The 11,365-nt window shown below is 59.0% G+C and overlaps 1 protein-coding gene across 1 annotated transcript; it reads left to right on the top strand.

The window, feature by feature from the left end:
• The first annotated feature begins 2,472 nt into the window (after positions 1–2,472).
• LOC132587684 (major histocompatibility complex class I-related gene protein-like) lies at positions 2,473–8,531 on the top strand. Its single transcript, XM_060260000.1, has 8 exons — positions 2,473–2,551; positions 2,805–3,107; positions 3,761–4,036; positions 5,816–6,100; positions 6,460–6,540; positions 7,300–7,335; positions 7,715–7,747; positions 8,059–8,531. The coding sequence occupies exons 1-8, from the start codon at positions 2,473–2,475 to the stop codon at positions 8,061–8,063; spliced, it is 1,098 nt and encodes a 365-aa protein (XP_060115983.1). The 3' UTR covers positions 8,064–8,531.
• The last annotated feature ends 2,834 nt before the right edge of the window (positions 8,532–11,365 follow it).

Here is an 11,365-nt window from a genome sequence, read left to right as displayed (position 1 = left end):
GGATATAAATCCAATATCTTCAAATACCTCACAGGGTGTCTGCTGTGGGGGAGGAAGGGAAAGGAGATTGTGAGCAGCGCTGAGACTCTGTCCTTGAAATGGCAGCTGATGTGAGAGCCCCCTCAGCCCCACCCACCCCACAGGGTGTCTGTTGTGGGGGAGGAAGGGGAAGGAGATTGTGAGCCGCTCTGAGACTCTTTGGAGTGGAGGGTGGGATATAAATCCAATATCTTCATCTACCTCACAGGGTGTCTGTTGTGGGGGAGGAAGGTAAAGGAGATTGTGAGCCGCTCTGATACTCTTCGGAGTGGAGGGCGGGATATAAATCCAATATCTTCATCTACCTCGCAGGGTGTCTGTTGTGGGGGAGGAAGGGAAGGGAGATTGTGAGCTGCTCTGATACTCTTCGGAGTGGAGGGCGGGATATAAATCCAATATCTTCATCTACCTCACAGGGTGTCTGTTGTGGGGGAGGAAGGGAAAGGAGATTGTGAGCCACACTGAGACTCTTCGGAGTGGAGGGCGGGATATAAATCCAATATCTTCATCTACCTCACGGGGTGTCTGTTGTGGGGGAGGAAGGGGAAGGAGATTGTGAGCCGCTCTGAGACTCTTCGGAGTGGAGGGCGGGATATAAATCCAATATCTTCATCTACCTCGCAGGGTGTCTGTTGTGGGGGAGGAAGGGAAAGGAGATTGTGAGCCGCTCTGAGACTCTTCGGAGTGGAGGGCGGGATATAAATCCAATATCTTCATCTACCTCACAGGGTGTCTGTTGTGGGGGAGGAAGGGAAAGGAGATTGTGAGCCACACTGAGACTCTTCGGAGTGGAGGGCGGGATATAAATCCAATATCTTCATCTACCTCACGGGGTGTCTGTTGTGGGGGAGGAAGGGGAAGGAGATTGTGAGCCGCTCTGAGACTCTTTGGAGTGGAGGGCGGAGTATAAATCCAACATCATAAGAACATAAGAGAAGCCATGTTGGATCAGGCCAACGGCCCATCAAGTCCAACCCTCTGTGTCACACAGTGGCAAAAAATGTTATATACACACACACACTGTGGCTAATAGCCACTGATGGACCTGTGCTCCATATTTTTATCTAAACCCCTCTTGAAGGTGGCTATACTTGTGGCCGCCGCCACCTCCTGTGGCAGTGAATTCCACATGTTAATCATCTTCTTCATGGCAGCAGGGCAAGGGGCTATACTTGAGATGCCTCTTCTCCCTTCCTTCCCTCCCCAGGGCTCTTCTGGCCAGCCTCTTCCGTGGTTTCCCGCTCTTTTTGCTGCCCCTTCCCTTGCCAGTTGGCAGGTGTGGGTCTCTGAGACCCTGCGGGCTGCAGCAAACTCCCCCTCCGGACCTTCTCTTCCTTCAGCCGTCCAGCGCCTCTTCCTCTTGGGTGATTTCCAGCTCTTTTTGCCTCCGCGCCCCCCCCCCCCGCTCCTGCCAAGCCGCACCTCCAGGGCACCACAAGACTTCTCGTTTGCTGCAGCAGAGCAGCCTCTGCAATGCCATCCTCTTCAGGCCTGCACGTCCCCTGCGAGCCGGGCTCCCACAGGTGCTTTCCTCTTCAGCAGGCCCCCCTGCCAGCCACCGCCTCCAGCCGGCCTCTTCTGCGGCCCCCAGCTGGGCTCCACCCCCACCCCCACCCCGTGCCGCTCTCCTCTCCTCTCCCCCGGCCTGGCCCGGCAGCACCAACAGGATTCCTCACACGAGCCGAGTCGTAGTCCGCACAGGACCTGTTGGGCCCAGCAGTCACCAGGGAGAGCGGCTCCCCCGCCGGAAGGGCCCCAGTCTGCCCCTGGAGCCTCCGCAGGCCTCCCAAATCCCGGCTGCAGGAGACGCCTTCCTTCCGATGCCCCCCGCCTGCCCTGGAGATCTGAGCCTGCCTTGGCCTGAGCCTGGCCTTTTATTCCGCCTGGCCTGACCCCCCCAGCCAATCAGAGAGCAGGGCCTCAGAACACCCCCCCCGCTCATTGGCTCACAGCTAAAGGCCAATGGGAACGGACAGACCCTCCACGAAGGGCCCACCAAAGAGGAGGCCCTGAATCCCCTCAGAGCCCCCCCCCCCCGCATTGCAGTGACCTTCTCCTGAACCATTCCCAGGTGGGGGGGGGGCTCCAGGGGCTGCCCGAGAAGAGCCACAGGGGCCGGGCTGGGAGCTTTCCTGAGGCGCGACAGCCACGCTCTTTAGTCTTCACACTGCGGGTCACTCCCGGCCCTTTCCGTGGTCAGTCCTCAGGCGGCCTGGCTCTTCTCGGGCCCTCTGAAGCAGCCCTGTCGCCATCCCCGGATACTCCCTGGGGTGCAACGTGGCACCACCCAACGCTCTCCTTGCCCAGCACCCCAGAAGAGCCGGGAGGCCGCCGCCTTCTCATTGGGGGGGGGGGCACGGGGGCGGGGCTGCGCTCCCTCCTCCCCCCGCAGAGGCGGCTCCTCCCCCTCCCCTCCTGCTCCGAGCGGCCGCGATGAGCTGCTGCGGGGGGGCGCTGGGGGTCTTGGCGCTGCTGCTGCGCCTGCTGGGGCTGGAGGCGACCGGGAGCGCCGGTGAGTCAGCGCCGGAGGGAGGGAGGGGGCGGCTGGCCTGGCTGCCGCTGGGGGAAGCGCGAGGCTCCTCCGGGTTGCAGGGCGGCGTCGGAGGGCTGGAGAGCCGCCCCTTCGGGGGGGGGGGGGTCCTGGCGTTGCTCCCCGAGGGAAGGAGGTGCTCTGGCGCCGCCTCTGCTGGGGGGACGGGACTGCCATCTGCAGCTCTCCGCCCGGAGCCCGGACCCAGGCTGTGCCGCCCTTTCCTCTCGCGCAGGCGGCGGCTGGCCTTCCTCCCGGCGGCCGGGGAGGGCGCACTCGCTGCGCTACTTCTTCACGGGGGTGTCGCCGGAGGCGGCGGCGGGCGTGTCTCTGCCGGAGTTCCTGATCGTGGGCTACCTGGACGACCAGCGCTTCGTGCAGTACGACAGCAGGCGGCGGCGGGACGTGCCGCAGAGCGGCTGGATCGAGGCGGCCGAGCAGGAGGACCCCGCCTACTGGGACTGGCAGAGCCACCTCTCCCGCCACTGGGAGCTCTTCTTCCGCCTCAACCTCTGGAGCCGCCACAACCACAGCCACGGTGGGTCGGGGAGGGGGGGCACTCTTTCCCATCCACTCAGCCGGGCCGGGCCGGTCCCTTCCGAGATGGGGCTCTGAAAGTGGCCAAGTCCAGGCGGGACTGCACCTTCCATGCAAGCGGGGTGGGAGGGGGGTCCTTCCACCTCCCTCTCCCCCCTGGCACTTAGCAGCCAGCAGCTCCATCTTCCCCCCCACCCTGCCTCAGCCCATTCCACTGGCTTCCTCCCCCTGCTGCTTGGGGGGCCACAGCACTCAGCTCTCCTGGCTCCAGCTGCTGCTGCTTCCCTGACTCAGCCATGGCCAAAAAAGAAAGGGCAGAAGCAGGCTGCTCCCCAGAGACCCCCCTGGAAGCCAGGGGTAGTGCCCCCACAGTCCCCCCCCCCCCTTGGCTAGAGCCTTGGAAAAGCCCTTCCCCAAAGGCAGCGGCCACAAGCAACCCCCAGCCGCTCCTGCCCAGGGTGGGGTGAGGTGGGGGCGCTATGGGAACAGCTGGGGAAACAGGCCAGGCACATGAAATGCCCCTTCCCTGCACACTTTGGCCCAATTCAGGAAAACAGGCTTGGCTTTGTCTGCTGCTGCTCCCTGGGGGTGGCTCTCCTGCTGATGGGGGAGGGGGCAGGCCTGACCTCAGCCCCACCCCCTTCTCCCTCGCAGGCTTCCACACCTGGCAGTGGATGCACGGCTGCGAGCTCAGCAGGGAGGGGCACAGGAGGGGCTACTCCCAGTTCGCCTATGACGGGAAGGACTACCTCAGCCTGGACCAGGAGACCCTCACCTGGACGGCCACCGACAGCCGGGCCCAGGTGACCAAGCGCAGGTGGGACGCAGACCGAGTCTGGACCGAGGGGCGCAGGAACTTCGTGGAGGAGCGCTGTGTGGAGTGGCTCCAGAAATACCTGGACTACGGGAAGGAGACCCTGCTGAGGACAGGTGAGGAGCCCCAAGGGGACTGTCTGCACTCAGGCTGCAGCTGGGGAAGGAAGGGCGGGGAGGAGAGGCTCTACAAATAGAGAACTAACACACTGGAGGCAAAGTTGCTTTCCAGCTGCACAGATTTAAAAATAATACTTCAAACGCACAGCAAAATGTCAACACACAACTTCTCCCTAACCAGCACTCAAACTGGTACAGCCCACAACCTCCCGCTGCCTTCAGCCGTAGCAGGGCTGGCTGCCTTTATTTATTATATTCCATTTGCAGCCTGCCTTTCTCTGCATAGCGGGACTGGGGGTCATTGAACAGTCCAACCCCCAAGCAACCACCCCCTCCAAACCCGCAGCCAGATGGCAGCCATAAATCTCCACAGAGATGATGCCTCATGTGTGCCAGGGGAGCTGGGCTGAGAATGCAGTTGGGGGAGGCCAGTAGTGGGGGGCAGCAAGGAGGGGGAGCACAGTGTTCTGCCCCCAATAATAAGAAGACCGCAGATTAATACCCTGCCCTTCTCTCTTAATCAGAGTCTCAGAGCGTGCACAAAGCACAATCTCCTTTATCTTCCTCCCCACAACAGACACCCTGTGATATGGGTGGGGCTGAGAGAGTTCTCCCAGAAGCTGCTCTTTAAAGGACAGCTGAGAGAACTTGTTGCTGCCCCAAGGCCATTCTAGCAGGTGCAAGTGGAGGCGGGGGAATCGAACCTGGTTCTCCCAGATAAGAGAGCTCTGGCTGACCCAAGACCATTCCAGCAGCTGCAAGTGGAGGAGTGGGGAATCCAACCCGGTTCTCCCAGATAAGAGAGCTATGGCTGACCCAAGGCCATTCCAGCAGCTGCAAGTGGAGGAGTGGAGAATCAACCCCGGTTCTCCCAGATAAGAGAGCTCTGGCTGACCCAAGGCCATTCTAGCAGGTGCAAGTGGAGGCGGGGGAATCGAACCTGGTTCTCCCAGATAAGAGAGCTCTGGCTGACCCAAGGCCATTCCAGCAGCTGCAAGTGGAGGAGTGGGGAATCAAACCCGCTTCTCCCAGATAAGAGAGCTATGGCTGACCCAAGGCCATTCCAGCAGCTGCAAGTGGAGGAGTGGGGAATCAAACCCGGTTCTCCCAGATAAGAGAGCTATGGCTGACCCAAGGCCATTCCAGCAGCTGCAAGTGGAGGAGTGGGGAATCAAACCCGGTTCTCCCAGATAAGAGAGCTCTGGCTGACCCAAGGCCATTCCAGCAGGTGCAAGTGGAGGAGTGGGGAGTCAAACCCGGTTCTCCTAGATAAGAGAGCTCTGGCTGACCCAAGACCATTCCAGCAGGTGCAAGTGGAGGAGTGGGGAATCCAACTCAGTTCTCCCAGATAAGAGAGCTCTGGCTAACCCAAGGCCATTCCAGCAGGTGCAAGTGGAGGAGTGGGGAATCCAACCCGTTCTCCCAGATAAGAGAGCTCTGGCTGACCCAAGGCCATTCCAGCAGGTGCAAGTGGAGGAGTGGGGAATCAAACCCGATTCTCCCAGATAAGAGTCCACACACTTCACCACCAAACTGGCTCTCACCCACACCCGCATCTATGAATCTCAATCTCTCTCACCCCCCATTGTGGACAGGGTAGGAGCCTCCTTTGCTGTACTCCAGAGAAATGCGCTTTCCATCTGAGGGAGACAGGCGGGGGGAGGGGGGTGCAGCAGAGGTTGTCCTCCTGGAGGGGTGACAGTGGGTGACCCTGGAAGCCCCTGCTGCTGCCAGTAAGGGGCAGGGTGCCGATTCCCGCCCTTCTCCCTCCCGCAGAGCCTCCGGTGGTGCGAGTGGGGCGGCAGGTGGGCTACGACGGCCTGGAGCTCCTGGTCTGCCAGGCCTACGGCTTCTACCCCAAGGAGATCAACGCTGTCTGGAAGAAGGACGGGGAGGTGTGGGGGCAGGACACTTCCCACAGCAGGGTGGTCCCCAACGCGGACGGGACGTACCACACCTGGATCAGCGTCACAGTCGACCCCAAGGATCGGGCTCGCTATCGGTGCCATGTGGAACACGACGGCCTGCAGAAGCCTGTGGAGGCAGCCTGGGAGGAAGCTGGTGAGAGGGGGTGGGGGGAAGGTCTGTAATAGAAAGTATTTGAACTGTTCTTTGAGACCAGGGAGTCCCTTTGGGAAGGGTTCTGGGCTCTGGTGTGCATGTGCGCTAACATTGGGGCCACAGCAAAGAGGGCCCTGCTTCACACGCTCTGCGGTGTCAAAACTAGCATCAGTTCTTCAGGGATCCAGGGTGCCCTGTCCCTGCAACCCTTTCTGGCAGCTGTGGGACTTGATCCAGGAGGGGGAGTGCTGGGTGCACACTCTCAGCCATTACCCAAGGCCTCACCCGCCTCCATCTCGGGCACAAAAAAGTGGAGGGCATCACGCCACAGTGCCCAGTTGCTGCCTTTTCTGTTTCAGCCTCTGCGTGGCCCATCGTGGGGGGCATCTTGGGGGTCACAGCTGTTGTTCTGCTGGGGGTCGGAATCGTCGTCTGCGCCAGTAAGTCAATCTCAGACGCTTTTCGGTGGGCTGCTGTTTCTGTGGCAGATTCTTCCTGCTTTATAGCAACGTCTTCCCCACAAGCCCCCCACCCCAAAGTGGATTTTGGTCCCCCAGCCGGTCCCTGTGGCCACAACCCCACCCCCCAAGTGGCATATAATTATTGGCCTGCTAGGTGGACAGCAAAAGTAGCTCTACAGGGAGCTGGAATGAACCCGGGGTCCCCCACTCAGCTTCCACCCAGACCCCAAAGATGTTCTCTTAGGAACTTCCATGGGTGCCCATTAAGCTAGCACCCCACCCCCCTGTGAATATCAGGTCCTGTTGGGGGAGGGCCACTGTCCAGGGGGGGGAAGCTGGCTGGCTTTCTGCAGCAAGTGGGTCCGTCCTGCCAAAGGAAAACAAAGCAGGGGGTTCTCTTTGGGGGGGGGGCAGGGGTGCCTGCCCAGGAAGGAGAGTCTCGGCTTTTCTGCCCAGAGCAGGAGTGTGCAAACACCCACACACACACACACAGCCTCTGGCTCCAGTCCAGGCTCTGTTGCGGTGGGAGGGGGGGCTTCCCCATGGCCGCCTGGCCCCTCTGCCCCCCCCCCCTTGCTGCCCTCCCGAGAGAAGGGATTGTGGCCAGGCTACGGGGAGGGGTGCCCTGCCTGGGAGGCTGCCTTGTTCTCCTCCAGGAAAGTCTGCCAGCCAGGGCTCCGAGGATCTGGGAGGGGCATCCGCCCGCCCCCTTCTAACTTGCGAATTCTGCCTCCGCAGAGAAAATAGGAGCAGAGGACTACGCAGCAGCACCAAGTGAGTGGCCACTGCTGTTTTGAAGGAGCAGCGTGGGGGGGGGGGTGTCCCAGCCTATCACCTCCACTCCATGGGCCGGACAGCCTAGTCCAGACGCTTTGTCATTGGAGCCCCCCGCCCGGGGTTGTTTGCAGGTGTTTTGTCAGGAACTGGCGTAATAGCCCAGGGGGTGGCTGCCCAAAGAGCGGAGCTGGGACACGGCAGGGGGGGGGGTGAAGAGGGGCAGAGGGAAGATGCAGCAGCCAGGTCTGGCTGATGGGCAGAGCAGGCTCTTGGGAGGGAGGGTTGGCCTCAGCCCCTTCTGGCTATGAGAGAGGGGAAGAGTAACCAGGAGGGGCCACTCCCCAGCCAACCGTTCTTTCTTTCTCCCTTTTCCCAGGACATGACCGAGAGACAGAGCTGCACAGTGGGGGTACGTAAGTGGGTCCAAGCTTGGAGCCCCTCGGGGTTACAAAAAGAGGGGTTCCTCCTTAGCTGTGAACGAGGCCTGCTCCCCCCCTGGCTGGCAGTTGACATTCTGATGGGGGGGTGCAGGAGGAGAGTTCTTAGAGGTGATGCCCAGAGGAGGGGGTGGGGTGGGGTCATTCCCTTGAATCTTTCACCCAAAGGGGTGTTGGGCCCTGGGCCTCTCCAGGCCAACCCGCCCCTTTGCTCCCTGTACCCCTTCCCCATTGGCCAGTGCTGCAAGTGGGGCTCAGGATGCTGCTGTTGTTGTTTCTGCAGCCTGACTGCCAGTTGGAGTCCCTGGAGGGTGTTGGGTGAGCAGCTGGGACCTCCTGCCAGCCCTGAGTCTGGCCTGGCCTGCTCCTGTCCCTCAGCAACACCAGCAGGCCTTCAGCTGGAAACCCAGTTTGGGTTGGGAGGAAACGGCATCGCTGTGGACTTTCTGGAGTATTTGGCTTGGCTGGGCACGTGCCCGTTCTGGCAGCCAGAGATGCCGGCTTGCTCGAAACAGTCAGCTGTGTGTGTGTGCATGAGGGAGACAGCATGGGCTATTTGGCCAGGCTGGGGGTTGGTCCATTTTGCTCTTCTAACGTTTTGACCACTTATGACGTTTTCTTTTTGGCTTGCTGCCTCTGTAGAATTCTGACTGAAGTCTTTACATCTACTGGGATGGTGTTGTTTTGTGGCATGTTACAGGGTTCTTTTTCCTGGAGCAGGAAAACAGGGATACAAATAAAGTATTTATTAAAGTCTCTGCGTGGCTCCATCTTTTCTCATGGTTCCAGGTGGCAAGTTGCAGGGGGAGCAGCAGCAGCTGTGAGTCTTGTTGTGGAGTCCCCCTCAGCCTCCACGGGGGGCTCTCGAGCAGATGACGGCCTCTGAACTTCCTTCGTGAGCTGCTGCATGACTTAGCTCACAAAAAAGGGCCCCAGAGCAAAGCAGGACAACAATCTCTGAGCCAGCTCCCCCTAACTCAGCTTAGAGGGAACACTGCTCCATGGCTGCTGGAAGGGCTTCCTGCAGTATTGTGTGTGTGTACCTGGAAGTCCTGGTGACTTCTAGTGACTGACACCTACTCCCAAGGAGGTGTCTCCTGGGAGTTCTTCCCACAGCGAACCTGCTGAGCTTCTGAGATCTGCCGAGATGCCGGGGTTTGCGGCTGGGCCCTCCGGGTTGGGGTTGCCTCTCTCCGCATCCCCATGCCTTTAATAAAGGACTTCTCGGATCCAGCTAAATATAAAATGATTTATTGTTTCTGAAAACATTAAAAAACAAATTTTGAGCACTTTCAATAAAAAAATCAACTGAAATGCTACTGCAATACCCAACGACTGTCATTTCAGCAGTACAACAGACAACGTAACACTGGGGGGGGGGGGCGGAGGGGGGGGGAGAACCGGACTGTGCACTCAATGGAGGGAGGGGGAGGGTAGGCGGGGGGGAGTCACTTTTCCTTTCCTTATCGAAAGCACGGGGTAGAATACAAGACTTGATACCAACTTCAACGGCACAAACGTCCTTCTTTTCGGTCAACAGTCAGTGCTTTTCTGCAAGTATCTGCAAATGCTTTACTTCATGAATTCTCATCATGAATGAACAATGCAAAAAGGGATTTCTTTTTCCCCAACACCAGCGCAATAAAAATAATCAGAGAGAAAAGAAACATGGTTAACAATAAGCAGAATTAGTCAACATAAAAAAATGTAACTAACTGGTGATTCAGCTATGCTTGCCTGGTTAACGCAGAACCAGTCTCCAATACAGCGCCAAAGAGAGAGAGAGCAAGAGAGAGGAGCACGAGGGCGCAGTGGGTACAGAAGTCTACCTAGCACTGTACAAGGGGAGTCAAAGAACGCTCATGCACAGCGGGTGATCCAGTATTAACACGGTGAGGCAAACAAAGCATCTTTTTTTTTCCTGCTGTAATATTCTCACGTAAGAGAACAAGAAATAGAAATATCTCATTGAGATCAATGCACGATTGCTACATAAGACAATTTTACCTGTCATTCAGATGACATTTTTGCCTTTTAATAGTGAAAACACATTAAAAAGTTTTCTGTAGTCATTTGCTTTCTTGTTTTCTCTTTCGTCTGTGGGCCAGATCGGTTGCATTTATCCTAAGGAATGTGCCTGCCACAGTTCAGCCGGAGGGCTGGCGCCACGCAAGAGACCACCCTCCTGCCCTCGGAGAAACAGGCCAAATCCGGAACACTGCCTGGGGGTCCCAGCTCAGCCACAGAAAGCCGAGCTCCATTCATCCCGAGGCTGGAAACGGCCTCTGCAGCTTCCACCACGCTGCCCCCAGCTCAGAAACAGGCCTTCCAAGCTGCAACCCCACACGGCATGCGGAGGAGGCTCAGAGCCCAAGGCAGACCAGCGCCCCACACGCTGCCCTCGCCCTAGCACCATAAAGTTTGCATGGAAATGGCTTTAGCACCGAAGGAAGCCACCCCGAGATCGGTCTCCCACCCTTCCAGCAGCCTTTCCACTGACCAAAGCCGAGCCTGCCTCCAACAGGGGCCAGCGGGACAGAGCAGCCCACAGGCAGGAGGCAGCGAGGCCCACCACCCCGTCTTTTGGTGGCCGCTGCTCTCTTCCCACCCCCCTCCCACCAGGTGGCCCAGGAAGCCGAGTGCTTGGGGGGGGGGCAGGGACTCCCGTGTTCAGCAGCACAGCCCTCCCTGCCAGACAGAGGTTCTCTTGAGGGGCACGTGCCCACTTCTCCTGGGCACCTCTCCCCTGCCTTGCAACACATTATGGCTCTGAGTGGGGCATGCCAAACAAGCGACTGAAAGGAACCTAAAAAGCACGTTTCGGAGAGCTGGCAAGAGAGAGGGGGAGGGAGGGGTGTCCTCGCGCCTGGCCTGGCAAGAGAGAGAGCCCCTCCTCAGAAGGGCCCCCCCCCCACTACTGCTCTGGAGCTCCCCCCTTCCCCACAGCTGAGCAAGCCCCAATTCTAAGGGGCAGCCCCGGAGGTGTCTCATGGGCACTCGCTGAGGTAGGCACGGCAGTGGCCCTATTTTGCCAAGGGTGCAGGTGAAAAACGAACAGGCCTTCCCAAAGAGGAAGCAACGCTGCCTCCAAGCCCCATCTCCCTGGCGCCAACCAGATTTTCCTCACCCACCCCGCTCTGTGTGCAGATCTCAGCCCCAGCAATGGCTCACCGCTGCTCTTTCCTCTTTGCTTCCCTTACGAAGGCAAGGGGCAGGATCTCTCCTGCACAAAACACCCACCCGTTTCTGCCAGGTTCGCCAAGGGGAGGATCCCAGTTCATCCCCTGCCGTGTCTGCTAAGCACCCCGGAGCAGAGCCAGCAACGTCCCTGCTATTTCCTCTCCTCTTCTGCTCCAGAAATGCCTAGCAGCCACTGCTTCTGCCCCCAGGGGGAGGGAAGTCTGTCCCCCTTCCTTCCAGGCCTGCTCAGGAAACACACACTGGCTCCCCGCTGCGGAACAGGCGGGCCGGGGATCAGAAGGCAGCCTGCTGGGTCTCAAGGCTCAGAATCCATTTTTGCACCTGGATGTTAAAATCAGGAATAACGTTAAAAAGCCTAAAATTATTTTTCCAAGCTAAGCCTGGGAACC

The sequence above is a fragment of the Heteronotia binoei genome, chromosome 19, assembly GCF_032191835.1.
Source record: "Heteronotia binoei isolate CCM8104 ecotype False Entrance Well chromosome 19, APGP_CSIRO_Hbin_v1, whole genome shotgun sequence".
Taxonomy (NCBI): domain Eukaryota; kingdom Metazoa; phylum Chordata; class Lepidosauria; order Squamata; family Gekkonidae; genus Heteronotia; species Heteronotia binoei.
This window is presented reverse-complemented; position numbering and strand designations above follow the sequence as displayed.